General features: G+C 50.5%; 2 protein-coding genes across 10 annotated transcripts in view; one reads left to right on the top strand and one right to left on the bottom strand.

Annotated features, from left to right (window-relative positions):
• Positions 1–21580, bottom strand: part of LOC100339316 (V-type proton ATPase subunit S1-like protein) — a 41642-nt gene extending 20062 nt beyond the window's left edge. The window contains exons 1-4 of one of the 9 annotated variants that reach the window (XM_070056387.1): positions 21289–21580; positions 12336–12601; positions 11803–11825; positions 65–105 (exon numbers count right to left, since the gene is read on the bottom strand). Coding sequence is in view for 5 of the 9 variants with exons in the window: in XM_051853629.2 (XP_051709589.2) it covers positions 65–105; positions 11803–11931; positions 12336–12382 (217 nt within the window). In the remaining 4 variants the exon portion in view is untranslated. Of the gene's footprint in view, positions 1–64; positions 1376–4539; positions 11761–11802; positions 11939–12335; positions 12602–16482; positions 18080–19934; positions 21092–21288 lie in introns of those variants that run through there. The other 8 variants (XM_070056383.1, XM_051853629.2, XM_070056384.1 and 5 more) reach the window with 8 other exon arrangements.
• Positions 21581–21662: 82 nt separating this feature from the next.
• Positions 21663–23317, top strand: RPS23 (ribosomal protein S23). The gene is made up of 4 exons (XM_002713934.5): positions 21663–21954; positions 22255–22414; positions 22915–23035; positions 23124–23317. Exons 1-4 carry the CDS (start codon positions 21951–21953, stop codon positions 23268–23270), a joined length of 432 nt encoding a protein of 143 aa, XP_002713980.1. The 5' UTR covers positions 21663–21950; the 3' UTR covers positions 23271–23317.
• Positions 23318–24494: the final 1177 nt, after the last annotated feature.

The raw sequence follows: 24494 nt of genomic DNA, 5'->3' as shown, positions 1-24494 counted from the left end.
GACAAAGCCTTTCTTCAATTCCCCCCACCCCCACCGGAATCACAAGGGCAGCTGGGAGTCTTACCATTCTTTATAACCACTTCCTTATCTGAAGATGTTTGAGAACTGAAATTGGAAAAAGTACACAAAAATTAAAAGGTGCTGAATGAATATCTACAATTCAGACGTTTACGTGACTTTTCAAAGACTTATATGTTCAATTATTTGAAAGGCAGAGCATCAGAGAATAAGGGAGAGAGAGAGCTCCTCTGTCATCTGATTCGCTCCCTGAATGGCCACAGCCGTCAGGGCTGGGCCAGGCAGGAGCCAAGAGCCCCATCGGGGTCTCCTGCGTGGGTGGCAGGGACCCAAGTACTTAGGACATCATACGCTGTATTCCCAGACACATCAGCAGGAAGCTGGGTTGCCAGCAGAGCAGCAGGGACTTGAACTGACACCGCTACAGGACGCTGCGCTAGCAAGAGGGGGTTTAACCTGCTGTGCCACAATGCCAGTCCCTTTTACGTGAAATTTTATGAAGTATATCTAGGGTTATTATATTTCAGAATAGAGGAACAGAAACTTAGCTGGTCAAAACTGCTTGTTTTTAGAATATTTATTTACTTACTTAATTTATTTATTTATATTTGAAAGGCAGAGACAGAGATTTAGAGTGACAGACAGAGAGCTCTCCCACCTGCTGGCTCACTCCTCAAATACCCACAACAGCCGTGGGCAGAGGGACCAAGCTGAAGCCAGGAGCCCAGAACTCAGTCCAGGTCCCCTACACAGGTGGCAGGGACCCCAGTACTTGAGTCATACCCTGCTGCTTCCCACAGAGAGCATTAGCGGGAAGCTGGAACTGGAAGTGGAGCCGGAACTCAAACCCAGGCACTCCCACAGGGGCTGTGCGAATCCCAAGGGGTAACTGCTGCCCCAAATGCCCACCCCAGAACTGTTCACTTCTTAGATAGCGAATTTGTGATTTAAAAAACAATAAGTGTTCTTCAAAGAAAATATGAAAAAATTTTATAGAATAAAAATTTTAAATCATCCCTGATCCTTACTCATTGAATAACATACACAGGGTAGTAGATCCTGATTTTTAACCAATAATAAATAATAACTAAATAATAAAACATGCAAAATAGCTTGCAGTGAAATAATTTTACGCTACATTATATTATTAACATATTGAAGACAAAATATATACCCTTTATTATGTAAAAGACTCAACTGCCTAAAAGATATTTGTGAAAGTATAAGGATATGTAAATTATGATATATATTCTTTCAGTCTCTATTAAGACACATATATATACATCCATATTTATTGTAATAAAATTTAAAAAGACTTTTGTAAATATATTGTTTTGGAGCCTGTATTTTTTTTTTACTAAAAATTGTGGGAAGCAAACCGGACTAGACTGAGTTACTGGAATTAAGACTTATTCTATGCATCTGCTCTCCCACAATATGGCGCTGGGAGAGAAGTAAACAGCTTCCGCACAGCTGCCTCCAGTTCAACCAATTAACTGTAGGACTTGCTCCTGATTGGAGAGCAGCGTACTCGGCGTGTGGGCAGCCGAGTTAGGATTGGCGGAGGAGGACTATAAAGGAGGAGAGAGACGGCATGCACCAGGAACATCTATGGGGAACATCTAAGGGAACCCGTGCAGCCCCCGAGAGAACCGGCCGGCGGTGTGCCGCTCCCCTGCGGAAGTGGGGAATGCGGCCAGGGGGAACTGCCCTTCCACGGAGGTGGAAGGGATAGTAGCCAACCCGGGAAGAACCAGCAGCAAACCCGGGGAGGGCCGAGCAGACGAAAGAACAGCGCAGGGTCCTGTGTCGTTCCTCCACGAAGAGGGGGAGCGACATAATGGTGCCGTGACTCGGATATGAAGCCTAGGCAGGGTTTAGTGTCGTTCCTCCATGAAGAGGGGGAGCGACATAATGGTGCCGTGACTCGGATATGAAGCCTAGGCAGGGTTTAGTGTCGTTCCCCCATGAAGACGGGGAGTGTGGGGAGCAATTCGGACTATACTGTTACTGGAATTAAGATTTATTCTATGCATCTGCTCTCCCACAATATGGCGCTGGGAGAGAAGTAAACAGCTTCTACCCAGCTGCCTCTCACCAACTTGACAAGCTGCAGGAGCTGCTCCTGATTGGAGGAGAGCGGCGTACTCGGCGTGTGGGCAGCCGAGTTGGGATTGGTGGAGAGGACTATATAGGAGGAGAGAGACGGCATGGTGGTGTGGGTTGGTTGGAGAGTGCGTTGGAGAGTTCGCGGGGAAGTTCGTTACTTCGTTCTTTCTCATTTCTCTCTACTCATTCTTGCTTTGGGAGTTTGCTGTTTACTTATTCTTACTTTACTATAGAAAGGACTTGTAAAAAAAGGGAACAACAAGCGCCCGGTCCGGTGCGGCTCCTCCGCGTGCGGAGGAGCAGCAAGTGGTGCCGTGACTCGGATATGAAGCCTAGGCAGGGTTTAGTGTCGTTCCTCCATGAAGAGGGGGAGCGACATAATGGTGCCGTGACTCGGATATGAAGCCTAGGCAGGGTTTAGTGTCGTTCCCCCATGAAGACGGGGAGCGACAGGGGAGCGACATAATGGTGCCGTGACTCGGATTAGGAAACCTGGAACGGATAGGAAACCTAGCTCAGATAGGAAACCCAGGACGGATAGCAAACTTAGGAGGGAAGAAACGGGAAGAATTGGGAAAATACCGGAGAGAGAGACTAGCGAAGAGCCTAGGGGAAAGCCGGACAAGAAAGGTGCCGGAAGAAGCTATTGAAAGCCTAGGCATAGACTCGGATGCGGACTATGGCGGGGAAGCTAGGAGATTGAAAGCGAAAGTGAAACCTGGAGGGGGCTTGGACTTGGATATGGACTGTGGGAAAGAAGTTAGGATTTAAAGTGAAAGCAAGAAGAAACTTAGACTCAGATACGGACTGCAGGTTGAAAGTGAAAGTGAAACCTATAAGAAACTTAGACTTGGATACGGACTGTGGGCAGAGGCCAGGAGAAATGAGGGAGGAATATTGTTGGAAGAAAACTTAGGGAAACACACCGGGTAGAGAAAAATGTTAGGGAGGATGAAGCCGCGAGTGCAGGCCAAGCCATCTTGGAATTCTTCAAGTCACCCTGGGGAGCAAGAGGCGAAGATCTGGAACCAGAGGCAGAGACGTGGGCCGCCAGGATTCGCCAGGTTAGTTCGGGGAACTTGGACTGAATGCCGGTGGTGGCGGAAACATTCGCGGAAGCCGCCGCGTGCAGAGAGAGCACGGGGCGCTGGCGCGAGGCTGTGGTTCAGACGCGAAAGGGTTAAGCGTGGAGACCGCGGAGCGCGCGCAGCGCAGAGCCGGGAACCCGCCGGCGGGGCGAGGTGCCGGAAAGCCGCAGGGATAAGAGAAACAGAAGTTTGGAAGTGGAGTGAGAGAAATGGGAATGTTGGCAGATAGAAGTAAAATGGGAGAAATAGGAATGCCCGGAGATAGAGAAATAGAGAAATAGAAAGGCCTCCCTACAACACTGCACTGTGAGAGCTTGGATTCGGTCTGCCTGATTAAGTGAGGCGATGAGCACGATGAGCACCTGCGGCGGCTAGCAGCTTATGCGCCGCAGGTCACCGAAGACAGGCACGAATTAACATCAGTAAGGCTTCCCCACAATACAATTAGGAGGCTTGGATTCGGTCTGCCTATTTAAGGCGGTAAGCACCAGCAAGCAGCTCGACCAGAGTATGAGCTGCAGGTCACCGAAGATAGGCACGAACCAACACTAATAAGCCTCCCCACAATATGGCGCTGAGAAGGCTTGGATTCGGTTTGCCTGATAGGTTTTGTAAGCACCTGCAGGCAGTTCTAGCAGAGCAGAGCATGCGCTGCAGGGCACCGAACACAGGCACGCATCAGCGCCTAAAAACCTCCTCACAACATGGCGAAGAGAGGACCCGGATTCGGTTTGCCTGATTGATAGGACTTGTAAGAGCCTGTGGCAACTCTAGCAAGTAGAGCAGAGTGTGTGCCGCGGGACACCGAAGACAGGCGCGTATCAACGCCAAAAATAAAAAGAAAGGGGGATCTGTGGGGAGCAAACCGGACTAGACTGAGTTACTGGAATTAAGACTTATTCTATGCATCTGCTCTCCCACAATATGGCGCTGGGAGAGAAGTAAACAGCTTCCGCACAGCTGCCTCCAGTTCAACCAATTAACTGTAGGACTTGCTCCTGATTGGAGAGCAGCGTACTCGGCGTGTGGGCAGCCGAGTTAGGATTGGCGGAGGAGGACTATAAAGGAGGAGAGAGACGGCATGCACCAGGAACATCTATGGGGAACATCTAAGGGAACCCGTGCAGCCCCCGAGAGAACCGGCCGGCGGTGTGCCGCTCCCCTGCGGAAGTGGGGAATGCGGCCAGGGGGAACTGCCCTTCCACGGAGGTGGAAGGGATAGTAGCCAACCCGGGAAGAACCAGCAGCAAACCCGGGGAGGGCCGAGCAGACGAAAGAACAGCGCAGGGTCCTGTGTTGCTCCTCCATGAAGAGGGGGAGCGACAAAAATGATCACAAATATTTTCCCATGTTATTATATATTTTTCAGACCCAATTTTAATGCCATGTGGTGTTACATTCTAAAAATCTATCAACATGTATTTATCCAAATTCTTATCCTTAACTATTTGTTTCCAACTTTATGGTATTATTATAATACTTCATTGACTATGACTGTAGATGGCTCATTACTATGAGAGTTCCTTGGGAATGATTCTAGAAGTGACACTGCTAGCTTAGGAGATTTATACTCTTTTTTACCATGGACTATTTCAAGCATACACAAATAAAAACAGTAAAATACACTAACTATAACTAACCCACGTGAGCCTACACCCATCATCCAGTTTGGTAATTATCAAGTCATAGTCTTATTTCACTTATAAGCTCACCTACTTCCCCCCATGATATTAATTTGAAGAGAATATCAGAAACTGCATCATTTCAATATGTATATCTAAAAAGTAAAAATTTTGAAAATAACAGGACAGTTACATCTAGAAAAATAGTGATAATTCCTTAACATTAAGTACCTGTCCGTGTTTAAACCTCTTTCACAAAAGTTCCACGAAGATTTTAGGTTTTGGGGCTGGCACTGTGGCGCGGTGGGTTAATGCCCTGGCCTGAAGCACCAGCATCCCATATGGGCACCAGTTCAAGTCCCGGCTGCTCCTCTTCTGATCCAGCTCTTTCTATGGCCTGGGATAGCAGTGGAAGATGGCCCAAGTCTTTGGGCCCCTGCACCAGCGTGGGAGACCAGAAGAAGCTCCTGGCTCCTGGCTTTGGATCGGCACAGCTCCGGCCATTGCAGCCAATTAGGGAGTGAACCATCAGATGAAAGACCTCTCTCTCTGCCTCTCCTCTCTCTGTGTAACTGTGACTTTCAAGTAAATAAATCTTAAAAAAAAAAAAAAAAGATTTTAGGTTTCCTCGCTGCACATTTTAAGTTTTTCATAAGTTATATCTCTAGTATAAGGGAATACAGATCTAATTTCACAGTTCCTATCTAAGGCCTGTTCTATCACTGTTATATAAACTCTTAGCATTTTTAAAATTAGACAATGATATAGATTATATTTAATGATGTATATGCAAAATATTATACCTTTAGAGTTACTAAATCTGTATCATAGTAACATGCTATAGAATTAATAACATGGAACCAATTACAAGTTAAATGCACCATTCCCTTTTTAGTATGATCTCTATTGTCTAAAGAGAATTTCTGAAGATGACAAATTGGTAGCAATGTTTACCAATTACCATTAATAAATTCATGCATGCCTGAAATTATTCATCTATTTTTTATCAACTTCACTTAAGCATAATTTATGCACAGAAAACTGTCTCAGTACAAATCATACAATTCTATGAATCTTGGCTTATGCCGAATACCATGTCATGACACCACAATAAAGATACAAAGTATTTCTATGGCTCACAAAATCTTCTTATGCATTTGGGCAGTGGAGAGATGTTCCCTCCACATTCAGGCCCAGGCAACTTCAGACTTGTGTCATTTTAGATTAGCTTACATTTTCTAGAACTGCATATAAACAGAACCATATAGGGACTGTTTTGTGTTTGGCTTCTTTCATCTCAACATAATGACTTTGAAACTCTGCAGGTTGTTGCCTACATCAACAATCCTGCCATTTAACTGCTCAGAAATATCTCATTTTGTATGGCTATACCGTATTTTTATAGGGAATACACTGGTGGGCATTTAAGTCTTTCCAGTTTGAGGCTTAAATAAAGATTTAAGAACATCTGTGTACTGGATTTTTTTGTGAAATACGTTTTTTTCTCTTGAATAAATATCTGGAAGTAAAGTTACATAATAGATGTGTTTTACTTAAAAAAAAAAAAAAACTGACCCTTGCTGTTGCTCAATATGCTTGCTAACATTTGGCCATCTGGGCTTGTTTAACTGTGTGTGGGTTGCTAGTTACCAGAGGTTAACTTGCTTCTCCAAAGACTACTGAATGACGCTTAGCATCTTTCCTTGTGCCTACTGACCAGTCTTGTATATTTTCTCCTGTGATGCGTATGTTTGAATCTTCTGCTCATTTGAAAAATTAAATTCACTGACGTCTCACAGTTGAGCTGTAAGTGTTCTTGGCGTGTACTGGATACGAATCCTGTCCTAGACAAGCAGTAGAAATGCTTTCTTCCCTCTGTGTCTTGCTTTTCCGTTTTCTTAATGGTGGTTCTCAAAAACCCTGAGTTCTAACTTTCATAAAGTCTGGCGTATTTGTGTGTGTTTTTTCTTTTACGGTCTGTGCTTTTATGTTAAAGAATGTCACAAAGATTTTTCTCTTGTGTTTTTTCCCTACAAGTTTAAATATTTTAGGTTTTACATTCAGGTCTGTCATCCATTCTGAGCTGATGTTTGTCAGCTAAATATCTGTAACATTTTGGAGCCAAGGAACAAGAAAACAAGCTATTAGCTTTCACACATTTTAAAAAAGAGAGAGAGAGAAAGAAGTACGGATTCAGGAAGTATGCTTCCCATATTCTCTCACAGGAAGCTGACAGAAGACACACACCTTCTCAGCAAGGGGGAAGCAAGAAAGACAAAAATACAGGCTCTAACAAACAGCTGCTGTAACTCAGAAGAGGGGTAAAGAGAAACCTGAGGCCATCGTATATGAGGAGTCCGCAAAAATTTCACAAGAAATATGTATTATGAAAAATCTGTGAGTGGGTTTCAAAAATATTGTGCACCAAAATAAACTTACCTTTTAAAAATATATTTTTATTTGAAAAGCAGAGTTATGGAGGGGAAGAGGACAGACCTTCCATACACTGGCTCACTCCCCAAAAGGCTATGATACCTGGGGTGGGGCCAGGTCAGAGCCAGGAGCTTCTTCCGGGTTTCGCATGTGGGTAGCAGGGGCGCAAACACAGCAGTCCTCTGCTACTCTCCCGGGCTCGTTACAGGGAGCTGGATCAGAAGTGGAGTAGACCAGCCAGGACTGGAACAGGCACTCAAATGTGATGCTGGCATCACAGGCGGAAGCTTAATCCACTGCACCACAATGCTGATTCCAATAAGCTTCTTTTAATTCCATTTTCTAGGAGCATTTTGAAGCCCCTTCATCCATTAGAACTAGAGAGACCCAATCCAGATTGGAGCAAGAGGACAAAAGGGACAAGACACAGAGGGAAGCCCAGGGCAAAAGGACATTCTGAGAGACTGCACTACAAGTCAGAGGAGAAAGATCAAAGGATTTAAGAACACACATGTTTAAAAATGGCAACTGGGGAAGGACGATTTTTAATTCTAGCACAAAGGACACAGTTAAACACACGCAAGAAGCATGGTTTCCCAAGTGGCGTGTCACGGAATACACAGTCACAGTGACGCGACACTGAACTGAAAGTAGTCATGTCCCCATGGGGAGGCGCGGGGAATGAAGGGAGGGAAGGTAAAGACTCTGGAGACAGAAATCTTGTTGACAACAACAGAAAGTCGTCAGACGAGGTCTAAAACACAAACGCTGAGACATCGCCCATGTGTACTGCTGGGACGTTAGGGCAGTGTGGTGGCTGGTGATTGCTGCCAGCTCCTGGCTCCCTTCTCCATGGAGGAGTTCCCATGCCCGACCAGAGGACCTGCAGCCGCCCCCTTGCTAGGTAAGGCTTTTGTCTTGCTTGGGCGAATGGAACATGAGCAGAGGCAAACCAACAGAGAGACAGAGAGAGAGCCCCCATCCACTGGTCCACTCTCCAAACGCACGCAGCAACCAAGGCTGGGCCAGGCTGAAGCCAGGAGACAGGAGCTCCAGGGAGTACCCACATGGGCAGCAGGGACCCAAGGCCCTGGCCCATCATTCCCTGCTGGACCAGAAGGCGGAAGCACACCTGATCCCATGCATTCTGATATGGGATGAAGGCACCCAAGTGGCACCTGAGCTTGCTCAGCCACCACATCTTCCCCCATATTCAAGTTTCAAAAGGCTTAGCGAACAAAAACATAAAAAATTATGAGGTCTATTTTAACTAAATAATATAAAATATATCAAGTCATTTGGAAATATATAGTTAGCAGGGGAGTTTAACAAATGTTTATTAAAAGTGAATGAATAAGCTATAATATTGCTAATATTCTTGGCTTCAGGCTCTGCTCCACTAATTCAAGATTTCTGTGTACCCACTAGTAGACAACACAGGCTCATTATCATTGCAGTAAGTCTATGGTCTCACCACACAATAATGCTGCTTTACTTCTACTTTACACATACTGCAATTCAGGCAAGTCTTACTTGCATCCATCAGCAAGGTAGAGTTATAGACAATGAGAGAGAGACAGAGAGAAAGGTCTTCCTTCCGTTGGTTCACTCCCCAAATGGCTGCTACGGCCGGCGCTGTACCGATCCAAAGCCAGGAGCCAGGTGCTTCTCCTGGTCTCCCATGTGGGTGCAGGGCCCAAGCACTTGGGCCATCCTCCACTGCCTTCCTGGGGCCACAGCAGAGAGCTGGACTGGAAGAGGAGCAACCGGGACAGAATCCGGCGCACATATGGGATGCCAGTGCCGCAGGCGGAGGATTAACCAAGTGAGCCACGACACCGGCCCGGATCAGCCTGAACTAATAAGGCTTCATGGGAAGCCATAATCTAAACCAAAGACAAAATACCTGTGAATTTTCCTGTCACAACAGTCTCAGAACTAAAATAGGAACTAAACACTGTTCTGGTTAAAAACTGTCTATGTTCCTTTCTCTCTGTCTCTCTCTCACTAACTCTGCCTGTCAAAAAAAAAGAATAAATTAATTAAAAAAAAAACTGTATGTTAGGTTGGCACAGCAATTAAGATGCTACCTGGGACACACATATCCCTTCTCAAAGCCTGGATCCAAGTCCCAGCTTTGCTTGCAAGTCCAGCTTCCTGCTAATACACATCCCGAGACGCAGTGGTGACGGCTCAAGCACTCAGGCCCCTGCCAGCCACGTGGGAAACGCCGGCTGCCTTCCCAATTCCTGGCTTCAGCCTGGACCAGCTCGGGCTGTCGCAGGCTTGGAGCGTGAACCAGAAAGTGGAAAACTCTCTTTTTCTTGTTCTGTCTCTGGTTCTTCCTCTCTCCCTCTCTGCCTCTCAGGTAGATAAAAGTGAGCAAGTTTAAAATTGCACGTGCGAAGAAGCCGAGGAACACAGGTTTAAATGACACCTACACCGTCACTTTAATACTCGGCCCTTTTTCTCGTCAGAGAGACCTGTGCCATCCCCAGAACGCAATCAAGAGCCTTAGGTGCCAAGGCCTTGAGGAAGGTGACGGGGACGTGAGGCAGCTCCTCTGCGGTGCACATTCCCGACCCGGCCTGCTCGGAACGACCTCTGGAGGACCTCGACGTGCCTGCTGCGCCAGCTCGGCTCCCCCTCTCCCTCCTCTCCGCTCCGGCTGCACAAGCACGCCTCAGGCACTCAGCGTCTTGCCCTCCCGAAGCCTCAGCACAGCTGCTAGCACAGCCTGCCATCCTCTCCATCCACCTGCCTCACCCCTGCTCTGTTGTCACCTGGGCAGCTTCCAGGGCACAGCTCCACGCCACCGCCTGGCGACCACAGCCCCTACACTCCCCAGACTGGTTCAGATGGGCTCACTGTCCCCATGCTTTCACTCATGCTGAATTTCAAAGTCTCTTTGTCATAAGAGACATGGACAAGGGATGAGCCCCTCTCCTCTCTGGTCAGTCAGGCACAATGGTTCTTTGCATCTAGCACAGTACCCAGCTACTGAACAGTACCAAGGATTCTAAACAGGTGTTACATGCATGAATGAACTGTCACGTTAATGAACAAACCCTAAAAGCCAAGTGGAAAATGGAAGATTATAAAGGATTTCCTTTTGGTTCAAAAATAAACCCAACTTGAGGGGGAAGTGTGGGAAGGAAGAATGGAGACCCCTTCCAAGCTGGGAAAATCACTCTGGGGCCAGCAATGTGGTGGCACGAATGAAGCTCGCCTGGGCCCCTGCACCCACCTGGGAGTCCTGAAAGAAGCTCTGGGCTCCTGGCTTTGGCCTGGCCTGCCCTGGCCATTGTGGCCATTTGGAGAGTGAACCAGTACATGAAAGACCTCTCTCTCTCTCTCTCTCTCTCTCTCTCTCTACCTCTTGCTCTCTCGCTCTCTCTCTGTAACTCCGATTTCAAATAAATAAATAAATCCTAAAAAAAAAAAAAAAATCATCCTTCCTAGAACCTGAAGAACCTTGAACGGCCCCATACAGCTGACAAGTACTTCTAATTTCGGATCTGTGATTTAAAAGGACACTCGCAAACATCAACAGTTGCTTCCTTCATCATGAAAAAATATGCCATATCCGAAAATTCAAATGCTCCTTGATTCATCCAGCTTCTGAGGCTAAAATTACTGAAACCTATTAACTTTTTCTTAAAAACAGAATTGAGATTTTTAAAATTCTTGGCATATATTTGAGCAGTGCAAATACATACATCAGTAAGTCCTCTATAAGCCAGGTGGGAAAACAATCTTACGTTCTGAACACGACGCAAAAGAAGTTGCTATTGTAAAGGGAACCTGGAGGACAGCATCGACTGATTTGGAAACCAGGACAAATAATCATTTCAAATGCCTGTCCCCACAGCTGTGACTTCAGGACTGTGTCACACAGGTCTCGCCAGCTCGTCCTGCTTGCTGCTGCCCTTGGGGTTCACACGAATCCCTGCTGCACCGGCTGAGCCAGCACACCATGAGCCACTGGGAGACAGGACAGAAAGGAACTGCTACTCGGATCCTGAACGCTCTTAACATAGATAAATCTCTAGGTGCTGCTTGCCACGGTACGGGAAGAAGTCAAAGGGGCAACAGAAGTACAAAGGGTCTTGCTTGGTCATTTTGAGTATCATGCACAGCCACCATCTTCTACCAGTTATCTATTTCCCAGATTTTTAATTCTGTGTCCTCCTCTCTTCTGACGTGACCATGGCAGGGAAACTGTGAAATGAACAGTTGCGTGTAAGTATGAAAGAACACTGGTTTCAGGAGTCAGCTCACAGAAACACACTCTGACACATAATTCAAATGTTTCTGGAGTATTCTGATCAAACAACCCTTCAATTCATGATGAAGGCTATGTTCTTATCTCATAATTATAAACCCCAGCTCAGTAACTGTGGCAGCTAACTGTATGCTCTCATCCGGCCTGTACATCTTAATCATAAACAGATGTGGGTATGAAACAACACGAGGACACTCCGAGCCACCCATGCCTGCACGGAAGGGCGTGACGAGACGCGGCTACTCACCTTGCATTCTTCCTGGCAAGGATCTGCTCCAAAGTCAGGGAAAGCCCCATGCACAGAGAAGCAAGTGCAAAATAAAACAAGATTTTTCTTCCCATCAAGAAATGAATCTGTTGTTCGAACCAAGCACATCTGTGAACTCATAAACACAAGCAGAACAGAGGCAGTGCTTTGCCTGCCATGTGACTGGCAGTACATTCAGCCAATGAAAGGACAGCTTTCCCAGGTATTATGTGGGGGGAGACGGAGGGGAGGGGCCTGACAGCGCCTAATTTAGAGCATATGATGAAACAAATGCAGTATTCGAGCTTTTAATGATTCATTTCAATAAAAATTAAGGAGCAGATTTTTAGAGATGTGTTTACCAGCTCAGCTTTTTTTTTTAAATTTGCATTGTTTTGATACTGTCCTGTAACTTTTAGTAAGACTCTCATGGTCCTTTTAGGAGCTTTTAAATTCTCCCCTAAATTAGCGAAATGTGCCTTTTCACATGCGTGTTCCAAATGGACAAGCAAGCACCAACCTCAGGAACTTACCTACATCCCCACAGGTGCACACAAGTGCTGAATCCTTGACTCTGCATTGGCAAGGAGGCAAGTGTGTGCAGTGGTGAGCCCTGCTCTGCAAGTGCACGACCAGGCCAGCCCTCTCCCTCCTCCCCTGCACAGACAGAGGGGACACAAGTTCCTGCAGAGCCGCTGGCACATGAGATGAGCTCCTGTGGGAAAGCTTCTTATGACTTCAATACCCATTTTCATTCCTTCCCTGCCAGACTCTTCACCAACTTCACCCCCTAAAGAGCCTGAAAAACAGAACAAAACAAGATCCCTAAGATCTGTACATCTGAAAAACTACAATGAAGGTGCCACAATAAAGAAAATTCTCCAAAATTAAAGTATCAGTGTTTTGGGCTTCTGGAATCTTGGTCTTTTAAAGGCAGATGGTGGGGAGATGGTGCAGCCAGGGAGGCTAGGGACCTGGCTCCAAGGAGACACTCCCTGCCTCACTGTCAGCTTCCCACTTCCCACACAAACACAGCCTAGGGAATGCAGAAAAGGATCAGAGGTGAATAAGGCACAATGACCAGAGGATGCAGGACTAAGGAAGTTACCAAGAGCAGTTACAAAACAGAGACAACCCCTGGCCCTAGGTCTTGATATGCTCCATCGTCCCCTCCCCTTCTTCTCTCTGAATGTTCATCCTACCCAGCATCCACTTCCATCTTCCGTCCTCACCCCGAGTCTGCGGGATGTCAAGTCACAAGACAGGTATGGACAAGACGTTTAGCCTGAAGTGGGATTGATGAACTCTAGGATATCCAGTTAAGTGGTGAATTTCATTAAAGCAACAAGTAATTTTCATATTAATATGTCCTGTGCATTAAGTGGGACACACTGTATCTTTTTAAACTATTCACTGTTTACCTGAAAATTGAATTTAACTCGGTGCCCTGTGTTTTTATTAGCAAAGTCTGGCCACCCTGGTCTGCTGCACACAGCTGCACAGGAGTGTCACAAAATGCTTGCCCCGACTCAGCAGGTCTGGGGAGGGGTGTGGGACTCTGTGTTTCCAACAAGCTCCAGATGGCTGTTGACGCCGCTCGCCGGAGGACTGCCCTTGGAGCAGCCCAGATCTAGAACAGCATGGTTCACTAGACCTATCAGGAGAGCCCCACATGTCTTAACATTTTCTAGTAGTCACATTAAAAGGCAACTTCTACTTTAAGGCAACAGGCAAGATTGATGTAAATAATATTTTTATTTAACCTAAAATATTTTCACTTCAAACATAATCCACTTTCAGAACTATTAATGAGATACTTTCCGTTCTTTGTCTTTCCTAAGTCTGAAATCTGCCATATAATTCACCCTTTCATTTCTCCATTGACATGAGCTGCCTATCAAGTGTCCAATAGCCACACGTGGCTCATGGCCACCATACCAGAATGGCTCGGCCAGCTGCTCGGGCAAGACCTGGAAGTCTCCTGCAGTAGCAGTAACAGTGGCTGCTCCTCAGGTCCCACCCAGGTCAGGAGGGAGAGCCCAAGCCCAGTGGGGTCAGGCACTGTGACAATAATGACACTGAACACTAAGAAACCACAGTGTTAGGCACCTAGAGGTCATTATGTAAGAATCTTTTGTGGAAATACACTTGGGTTACATTCTTAAACACATGACGTTTTTATTTTAAATCAAGTATCATTTGAATACGCTTTATGTCTTGGTGATCCTAGAATTTTCACACAGCATTCTTTGCGCTGTCGGAACATGCTCCCCACTTGGTTAAGAATATTCAAGGCACGACGTGAGTGTTTGCCTTAGCAGTTAAGATGCCCATGTCCAGAGCAGAGTGCCTGGGTTTGATTCCTGGCTCCGGCTCCTGACTCCAGCTTCCTGCTAATGCAGACCCTGGGCGACAAGAACGACGGTTCAAGTAGTTGGGTCCTCGCTGGGCCCCACATGAGAGATCTGGACTGAGTTCCCAAGCCTCGGCTTCAGTCCAGCCCTGTCCTGGCCAATGCAGGCATCTGGAGAATGAACCAGGAGTTGAGAATATACTTGCTCGGTCCCCATCTCAAATAAATAAACAAATTCTAATGAGAAGAAAAGAATATTCAAGACAGAATAATTAGTAGCTAGTAGATTTCACACGTGTATTTTAGAAGAGCTCACACTTTAGGATGTGATTATCTGAGAATAACTTACTTGTGACGCTGGAGAAAAGCAGTGACAGTAACTGTTAATGAGAATCTTCCTGCAGCCTGCAAGGCCTCAGAGGGTTTCAGTGGCCTGGCACGAGGCCTGCCTGCTTGGCCTGCTAAGCAGACTCTGTCAAGACCCGTGAAATGTCTGCGATTTCACCCACTGGGAAGCTAACACCTGCCAGTTTTACAGCTGTTGGCTGAAGACAGGACTCCGGGTCAGAGACACAGGCCTTTATTCTCACCCCACAGCGGCAGTGTCAGCAGGTCCTGTGTCACAGGGCAATGCAGGAACCCTAACGGATGCTTGTCTCCATAGTGAGTTTTTGTTTTTTATATTTATTTTATATTTATTTATTTGAAAAGCAGACAGAAAGAGACAGAGAGAGAGACAGATTGAGAAAGGTTTTCCACCCACTGGTTCACTCCCCCAAATGCCCATAATAGCCAAGGTTGGGCCTAGCCAAAGCCAGGCACCCAGAACTCAACCTGGTTTCCTACATGGCTGGCGGGGGCCCGATGACTTGAGCCATCGCCTGCTGCCTCCTGGGGTGCTCATTAGCAGGAAGCTGGCTCAGAAGTGGAGCCAGAACTCCAGCCCAGGTACTGTGATACGGAACACAGGCGTCCCAGGCAGTGTCCTCTCTGCTCCGTGAAGCCCCACTGGTCTCGTCTCCGCACAGAGAGCCTGAGCTTAGCCCCGGCCGTTCACGACATCAAGCCCCGCTCCCCCAGCTCTGAAGGAAAATGCGATCTCCCAAGGCAGTCGGCAAACCTCCCTCCACTGCAGGAGACAAGTTCTACTTCCACAGCTGCTCACTACACAAACACCCTGGGAAACTATGCAGGAAAAGCGCACGGAGTGACCCACGCACGAGACAAGCCGGAGACAGAGAGGCAGACGGGGAACTTCCCCTGCCAGCCCCAGGAAAGAAGAGGACGCGGCACACTCTCACCACCCTCTCCTCACTTGGAAGGAACTAAGGTTTGCTGCCTTTTGCTGATTTACTGTGTAGAACTGAACGCACCCTCAACTGCGGATCTGACTATCAAACCCGTAATCACACCTGACCACAGAGAACTGTGTTCCCACGGGGAAATTCAGAAACGGCTCAAACTTCAGAATTCTAATATTAATTTAAGAAGCATCTAGCAAGTGTGCAGAATCTATTCATTCAATGCTCTTGGGGCCAAAACGGCATTTGTCAGATGTTTAACTCAATTAGAACGGTCTTTGCATAGTGACTTCAAATCCAGAGCCATCTGCCTCTACAAAGCCCTTCCTGGCATGGCCCCTGCTGGCCTCTCTCGCTTAATCTCATGCCAGCTCCTCCTCCTGCCCACAGTCCAGGCACACTGTTTGCACCCCATCAACAGCGGAGCTCAGCTGCACCTCAGGGCCCTTCCACATGCCATGTCGTTCGTGGGGATCACCTCACCTCTCTAACTCTCCCTGCTTTCTCTTCACCTTCACTGTTACACACAATCTGCACTGAGACTTGCTGTTTTTTTCCCAAGGTTTATTTATTTTATTTGAGAGGCAGAGTTACAGAGAGAGAGAGATGGAGAGACAGAGAGAGAGGTCTTCCATCCACTGGTTCACTCCCCAAATGGCTGCAACGGCTGGAGCTGGGCCAATCCGAAGCCAGGAGCCAGGAGCTTCTTCTGAGTCTCCCATGTGAGTGCAGGGGCCCAAATACTCGGACCATCTTCCACTGCTTTCCCAGGCACATTAGTAGGGAGCTGGATTGGAAGTGCAGCAGCTGGGACTCGAACCAGCACCCAAATGGGATGCTGGTGCCACAGGCAGAGGCTTAACCTTCTACACCACAGCACCGGCGCCAGGAGTCTTGTATTTTCTTGCTCCCTTATCTGAGCCCCATCAGAAGGCTCCAGGACAGGCACTGGTCTAATCAGCCAATCCCCACCCACAGCCCAAGGTGGAGCTCAATGCAATACACAGAATGAATGATTCAACCTACCCCAACACCACTTCATTCAGTCCCACGTCATGTCACATTGTTCTAACCCACAGGGTCCTGAGGCAACGTAACTGGAAAATCAATAAATCCACGCATTCCACAGAATCTAGGAGTTTGAAAATGGAACTGGACAAAACCCAGGTGACACCAGTTCACCACCAAAACACCTCAGCGCACACTGCTTACTCCTCGATGGTATCTCCTTATCAAGTTCAGGGCCAAATCACTGCCATGACTCCAACCAATTTTCATCAAACCAGCTCGGAGGTGACTGCAACCAGAATGGTAAGTCTAATGATTACAAGTGCTTCTAATTTAAACATTAACCACTTTGGGCGTCCATTGACTTCTGGAACACAAATAATGCGGCAGATCAGAGTGTATTTTTTTGGTCTGTGGTGCTTGAGCTAACCTGAGACAGAAGGGCCGTTCTCGCACAGTCTTGTCTGTCTGACAAAGACTGATCGGCACTGCGCCAGATTGTTCACCAGGTATACAGGCCAAAACACAGAGTCCTCGCCTCTCCAGAAGCTCCAAGCCAAGTGTCATGCAGAAACGTGAACACATAACTGTGCTGGTCAGTGTCTCCCTGGGGGCTGTCCTCACCTCCACACCAGGCAATGGCTGGTTAAGTGAAGGGGACAGAGAGGCAGGTGGATAAAAGCTAGAAAGAGAGCCTGAGGGGCCGGCACTGTGGCACAGTATATGGATGCCGATTCAAGTCCCAGCTGCTCCACTTCCGATCCAGCTCCCTGCTAATAGCCTGGGAAAGCAGCAGAAGATGGCCCAAGAGGTTGGGCCTCCACCCCCAAGTGGAAGGCCAGGAGGAAGCTCCTGGCTTGCCGTGCGGCCATACGGGGAGTGAACCAGCAGACAGGAAGATCAGTCTGTCTGTAACTCTGCCTCTCAAATACATAAATACATCTTGGGGGGGGGGGGGTTCAAGTGGGTTTCTGTTAGTTGTGGTGCATTAGAGCCCTCACTGGAAGGATCTGCTAAATGACACTTGGTGCAACGCGAGAGGTGTGAAACAGGAAGAGGGGCCCAGAGGTTGGGGGACCCTCACAGAAGGGGTTCTAGGGATGAGAAGCCCCCGTCTCCACCACCTGCACAGATGCTCCCACCAGGCACCTGCAGGGCCCCTCCCTCAACACCAACAGGAATCCGAGTCTTAGATCACGGAAATAAACTCTCTTGGAGAAGAAATGCCCTACATACCTGGGTTAGTATACCTGCCCCCTTTATACCTGGGTTAGCAGTGTAAATGAATTATCTGGACAGAGACGAAGCAGAACTCCTCACAGACGGCTCTGCATATGGTGCAGTGAATCCCAGCTGCTGCTTTCTGAATCATTAACGTAAATTTGGAAATGCTAACTTACAAGCCAACTAAGTATTTATTTATTTTTTAATTTATTTGACAGGTAGAGTTATAGACAGTGAGAGAGACAGAGAGAAAGGTCTTCCTTCCATTGGTTCACCCCCCAAATGGCCGCTACGGCCGGCGCACCGCGCCAATCCGAAGCCAGGAGCCAGGTACTTCTCCTGGTCTCCCATGTGGGTGCAGGGCCCAAGCACTTGGGCCATCCTCCACTGCCTTCCCAGGCCACAGCAGAGAGCTGGCCTGGAAGAGGAGCAACCGGGACTAGAACCCGGTACCCATATGGGATTCCAGTGCCATAGGCAGAGGATTAACCAAATGAGCCACGGTGCCAGCCCCCAACTAAGTAAATTTAAATATTCATGTGTATTGGGGCTGGCGCTGTGGTGCAGCAGGTTAATGTCCTGGCCTAAAGCGCCAGCATCCCATATGGGCGCCGGTTCTAGTCCCGGCTGTTCCTCTTCGGATCCAGCTCTCTGCTGTGGCCTGGGAAAGCAGTAGAAGATGGCCCAAGTCGTTGGGCCCCTGCACCCACGTGGGAGACCTGGTGAAACTCTTGGCTCCTGGTTTTGGATCGGCGCAGCTCCAGCCATTGCGGCCATCTAGGGAGCGAACCAACAGATAGAAGACCTCTCTTCTCTCTCTGCCTCTCCTCTCTCTGTGTAACTCTTTCAAATAATAAATCTTTAAAAAATAAATAAATAAATATTCGTGTGCACATGTGCACACCACTCCACAGTAGGCAACACGACCATGTATCTACGCCCAGGTTACACATCTCACTCACTGTGGTCGTCCTCAGGGCCGTAATGATCACCAGAGCCAACCCACCTTTGCGGCAGTAAGAAACCCATCACTCTCCTCCTGGGAGGCTCTGCAGAGCCAGGAGCCCCGCATTTCTTTCCTCCTCTATTTCCTCCCATCACCATCTGCTCTTGTTGCCTTCAATTCGAGGGGATTTTGTTTTATATTAAAATCCTTAAAGCAACAAAGTCTCAATAATACAAATGGCCACAATGGTGTGAATGGTTTATTTTGAAAGGGATTATTATGCTTGCATAATAATCCCTTGCATATAATTTCATTTAAATAATCAAGAACTAATCCTGGTAAGTCTTCATTTTGCTGTGGAAAGAACTGGGAGCCACTCTCTGCCACTCCCCATCACCAAAGACCAACTGTCCACCCTCCAATCAGACTGTAAAGACCTGGGTCCACCTACCCCATTCTTAAACCTCTCTGTGCAAGGACATCCTAAAGCTTAATGTTCCACTGTAACACGGAATAGTATCTTTTCTTTCCTAGTGAAGAAAATTCCCTCTTCTACCTCCAAGGTGCCTGCTGAAGCGGAAGCCCGGTTCCTTTGTTTCGTCCTCAGCCAGGCCAGGAACATCGGAGAATAACCCCTACTACACATACTAAAATTACACTCCCTTCCAGGGACTCCACACAGGGCATTCAAGAACAGCTGTGACGGCTCCCTCTAGCTCTTACATGGATGTTTAATGATAATAACTGGATTTTAAAGATCAGGCCTGAATACGAGTAAGGTTATATGGCACCATACACTTATTTCTTTAGAATGTATTCTTTGGAATCAATGGAAAAAGAAACAATTACTGCCCCAAACAGTCACTAGAGATGAGAGATTCCGTTCACCTCGGATAAAGGAAAACTTGTGTTTAACAATTTCATCAGGTAAAAAGCAGCTCCCGACATCCATCCTGAGAGGTCATCGCCACCCTCACTCTCAGCTCCTCCTCTCCCGCTGCCAGCTCTTATTTTAATGTGTCCCGTTACCACAGCAACAGCGGCCACGGTTTTTACAGTTAGATCACTAGCCGTCATCTTCAACTCTTAGTTACATGTTAATAGAACTTCAGTGTTACTGATCCACACTGCTGGCCTCCTCTCCCACATCACTACGCTTTGGCCAGCCCGCGGAGCAGGTGTCCGACCTCTCTCGCTCCGGCCTGTCCACGGTTCCCCCCAGGGAGCCACCCAGCGCTGTGGCCCTGAACACCACGTGTCCACGTTGCATCACTCACCAGCCCCCTCCTTGGCACCCTACCTGCTCCTCTCGCGGTATGTCCCACTCCCTGGGTGCCCCAGGTGCCCCGCCGCGGTGCTACGACCGAGCTCCGGCCCGGCACGTCGGGTCAGCTGGACCACCAAGGGTACACCTGACCTAACCACTTCTTATCACGTCCACGGCGGCTTCGAGCGGCCGCTCTCACCGGGCTACCGCGATGCCTGCCCACGGGCCTCACGCAGTCTCGGGTTCTCCCCACGGCAGCCCGAGCGATCCCAAAAATGTGACTTCCGCGCTCAGCACTTCAGGACAGCACCCAGTCGGCAACCACAAAGGCCTTAGGGTGGTCGGCCAGGTCTGAGCGACCCCCGGCAGCCCTCGGGCCTCGCCGACCCGCTGCTGGGATCGCTCAGATCCAGAGCCGGCCCACGCCCCGCCCGGCCCACGCCCCGCGCGGGGGGCTCTGAGCTCCGGACCACCTGCTCGGAGCCGCCGGAGCCGGGCTTCCTCACAGAGGCGGGCACTGCTCCGGGCCGAGGGGCCTCCCCGTGGGAGCCCCCGGACTCGGACGGCCCACGGCTGCGAGACGATACCTGGTCGGGGCCGAGGGGCTGCCCGTGGGACGCCCACGGCTGCGAGACGACACCTGGTCGGGGCCGAGGGGCTGCCCGTGGGACGCCCACAGCTGCGAGACGACCCCCCACGGCTGCAAGCCGGCACCTGGTCGGGCTCGAGGGGCCTCCCCGTGGGACGCCCCACGGCTGCGAGACGACACCTGGTCGGGGCCGAGGGGCCTCCCCGTGGGACGCCCACAGCTGCGAGCCGGCACCTGCTCAGGGCCGAGGGGCCTCCCCGTGGGACGCCCACGGCTGCGAGACGACACCTGGTCGGGGCCGAGGGGCCTCCCCGTGGGACGCCCACAGCTGCGAGCCGGCACCTGCTCAGGGTCGAGGGGCCTCCCCGTGGGACGCCCACGGCTGCGAGCCCGCACCTGCTCTGGACCGAGAGGCCTCCCCGTGGGACGCCCACGGCCGCGAGCCGGCACCTGGTCGGGCTCGAGGGGCCTCCCCGTGGGACGCCCACGGCCGCGAGCCCGCACCTGGTCAGGGCCGAGGGGCTGCCCGTGGGACGCTCACGGCCGCGAGCCGGCACCTGCTCAGGGCCGAGGGGCCTCCCCGTGGGACGCCCACGGCCCCGAGCCGGCACCTGGGCAGGGCCTCCCGTGGGACGCCCACGGCTGCGAGCCGGCACCTGCTCGGGGCCGAGGGGCTGCCCGCGCGGGAGCCCCGACTCGGACGCCCCACGGCCGCGTGACGACCGGCACGGGCACCTGGGCTTGGGGGAGCGGCCAGCGGGTGGAGACCTGTCTCTGCCTCCCCAGTAAATAACTCACTCCTACACCGCGGGTGTCCCCGGTTACACCTGCGCACACGCACAGCACCCGTAACTGCTGCGTTCCGCCGGCCTGCGACACCGGTGGTGAACGAACCCTCGGCTCGGAAATCTCTCGTCTGCCATTTCCCTTTCCAGGACACACAGGTTTACAGAGCCGGGTAACGAATCGCCCCAGGTCGCAACAGCGCGGAGCCGGAGCTTAAGGCGCCCTCTGACTCCGCCCAGGGTTCTCTCAGTACTGCCCCGCGACGCGGCACACCGCTCCGGAGGGCGGTCGGGGATCGAACTCGCAGACCGCGCGCCCCTCCCCTGCCCCACGCGGCCTAGGCCCCCGGGGCCGCAAGCGCGCGTGCGCAGCACGGGACTCGCGCAAAGAATTCTGGGACTGGTAGTCCACGATCTCCCTCACCCCACCGTTCACCGGAACGGGAAATAACGATGAAAGCTACAGAGCTTGGAATTTCGTGAGATTCAGAAAACACGCAGATTCTTGCGCAGGGAAGTGGTGCGGACGACTCGTTTTCGAGGGCAAGGCCACGGGCTCGGGTCCGGCGCTGCGCGGGCAGCCGCGGGGTCCTCGGCTGGGCGGGGCTTGCGCGCAGTGGCTTGTGGGGGCCTGGCTCTGCCTCGCTCTTTCGCTCAGGCCCGCGCGCTGGCAGGATGGGTGAGCTCTCGCTGCGGGGTCCCGGCGTCCACGGGCGGGACTGGGGCTCGGGGCGGCGTGCGGGTGGGAAGAGGGGCGCGGAGCGCAGGCGGGCGGCCTCGGGGCGGCCGGGCCCGTCAGCCGGGGAACCCCGCTCGGGCCGGCGCATGGCGGCCGGCGTCGGCGGAGCAGCCCGGGGCCGCCCGGGGCTCGTCGCGGCGGGGCAGCGGCCTCGTGTGCGGGACGCGCGCTCTCGACGCCGCCCGGTCGCCTCTGAGGCCCCGCGTGGGCTCTGAGCGCGGGCGCGTTTGGGCCTCGCAGGCAAGTGCCGTGGGCTCCGCACCGCCCGGAAGCTGCGCAGCCACCGGCGCGACCAGAAGTGGCACGACAAGCAGTACAAGAAGGCCCACCTGGGCACGGCGCTCAAGGCCAACCCCTTCGGAGGCGCCTCGCACGCCAAGGGCATCGTGCTGGAGAAAGTGTGAGTGCGGCCCGCGCGACGCCGCGTGGCTCTCCTGCCCTGGTCCCTGGGGGAGGCGAAGTCGCGGCCGTGCTGAGACAGGGAGGGGACATGGTGAGCCCCTGCTGCGCTGGGAGCCCGCTGATGCTGACTCGAGTTAGCCGGTGTGTGCGCTTTTGTAAAGAGGTCATGTAGGGCCCGGCGCTGTGGCGTAGCGCTGCCTCCAGTGCCAGCATCCCGTGTGGGCGCTGGTTCGAGCCCCGGCTGCTCCACTTAGGAAAGAAAAAAGAGGTAACGTAGCAGAGCTCACATTAGTGGTAGAATCCTGAACCTCGACTTCCTTGTTGGGGAGCTGTGCAGTAATGAATTAGGAATTCCTGTTCTGCCAAAATGAAGACACGGCAGAAACTTGATTTCCGTTAGCAACTGGAGACTGACAGGAGCAGCGGTTTCCAGGCGCGGGCAGGGCTTGCTGTGTCGCCTTCGAACGCCAGCTCTCACGCTTGCTGTCTCCGTTGCAGAGGGGTTGAGGCCAAGCAGCCCAACTCCGCCATCAGGAAGTGCGTGAGGGTCCAGCTGATCAAGAATGGCAAGAAAATCACGGCCTTCGTCCCCAACGACGGGTGCCTGAACTTCATCGAGGTGAGTGCTTGCGGGATCCTCACCCCTGCCGGCCGCCTCCGCGACTCCTGTGCTTGCCACTGACCAGGAACCCACTGTTTTGCTACAGGAAAACGATGAAGTTCTGGTTGCTGGATTTGGTCGGAAAGGTCATGCTGTCGGTGACATTCCTGGCGTCCGCTTTAAGGTGGTCAAAGTAGCCAATGTGTCTCTTCTGGCCTTATACAAGGGCAAGAAGGAGAGGCCAAGGTCATAAACGTTGATGGCAGAAATGTATTATGAATAAATTTTCATATTCCAAAATGTCTTGTATCTTATTCCTCTCCATAGCTAGCAGTTTGCAAAGTCATAGTACTTTAAAAAGTGACCTTTGGATGAGACTGTTGACGATGCCCTCAAGCTCAGTGCTGAGGGTTGGGGTGCCCTTGGGCATGGGTACTGTTGGGTCCATATTCCAGGGCCTGGGGTGACCAGTGTAGCCCACGGTAAGCTGCTCCCTGCTGTGATCTTTCTTGGGTGTCTGAAGGGGTCAGGACCACGTTGGGATTTGTGTGTCTAAAACAGGCAGAGAACCAAGAGTGGGCGGTTACGGGAAGGATGGGCTAGACCTTGCCACAGAAGTTGATGCAGGAGCAATGGAGCAGGTATTTAAATTTGCTTCAGGGTACAAGGTCAGACAATTAGCAGCGGAGACACTGTGTTAACACAGCTGGGATTTAGGTGCACAGGGAAGTCTGCAACAGGGTGGAGAGTGAGTCGAGCACATGGAGGCACCACTAACTGTCCAGGACGTGGTGGCCGTGGGGTCCCACTATCTCCCACTGGGAGTCAGCAGCAGGTGGCACGGGGGAGGGGGCAGAAGCTTGTGGGCACCCACTGGGCCTCAGCAGGTTCTGGTCTCCACCACCTCAGCTGAGGCCAGTGGTTCATGGCCGTTAGTCCCAGCTACCAGATGACCAGGAGCCTCAAATCCCAGGGTGAGACGCACGTTCTGTCCCTCTGGTCTCTGCTACCCACCTCATTCCCCTCCACTTCGTGCCCAGAGTCCCTTGTGTGTGAAAGTCTTGTGTTCTGCCCAGTCTAGGGTAAGAGGAATGAGGCACACACCTTGGTGTACAATTTAAGCAAAATCCCTGCAGGATCCAGAATAGCTAAAACAATAGTGAAAAAGTCAAGTGGGAGGAGTTATAAAATGGTTTTAAAACAAAATTTATAGCTTCAGTAACCTAAACTTAGTGGAGAAAGGGCAGGATCAAGGATCCATCAGGAGAAACTTGCCCAACTGATCTTTACAAAAATAAGCAGTGACGGAGGATAATTTTTTTTAATAAATGATACAGGCTTCTATTTGCCAAAGTTGAAACGCAGTGGGTCAGGGATCTGAATGTAAGACAACACCAAACTGCATCCTTGCAACTTGGGTGGAGTTCTAGATGTGGCAGCAGAAGCACATTAAAGAAAAACCGATAAGCTGGACTTC

This window comes from Oryctolagus cuniculus, chromosome 14 (assembly GCF_964237555.1).
Source record: "Oryctolagus cuniculus chromosome 14, mOryCun1.1, whole genome shotgun sequence".
Taxonomy (NCBI): domain Eukaryota; kingdom Metazoa; phylum Chordata; class Mammalia; order Lagomorpha; family Leporidae; genus Oryctolagus; species Oryctolagus cuniculus.
The sequence above is the reverse complement of the archived record's forward strand: the minus strand, read 5'-3'. Positions and strand labels throughout refer to the sequence as shown.

Bases quoted from the DNA above. Each gene is read 5' to 3' on its own strand.
- RPS23 (XM_002713934.5), top strand. The intron at 22,415-22,914 runs GTGAGTGCGGCC...TCTCCGTTGCAG, and splicing joins GGCATCGTGCTGGAGAAAGT to AGGGGTTGAGGCCAAGCAGC. The intron at 23,036-23,123 runs GTGAGTGCTTGC...GTTTTGCTACAG, and splicing joins GGTGCCTGAACTTCATCGAG to GAAAACGATGAAGTTCTGGT.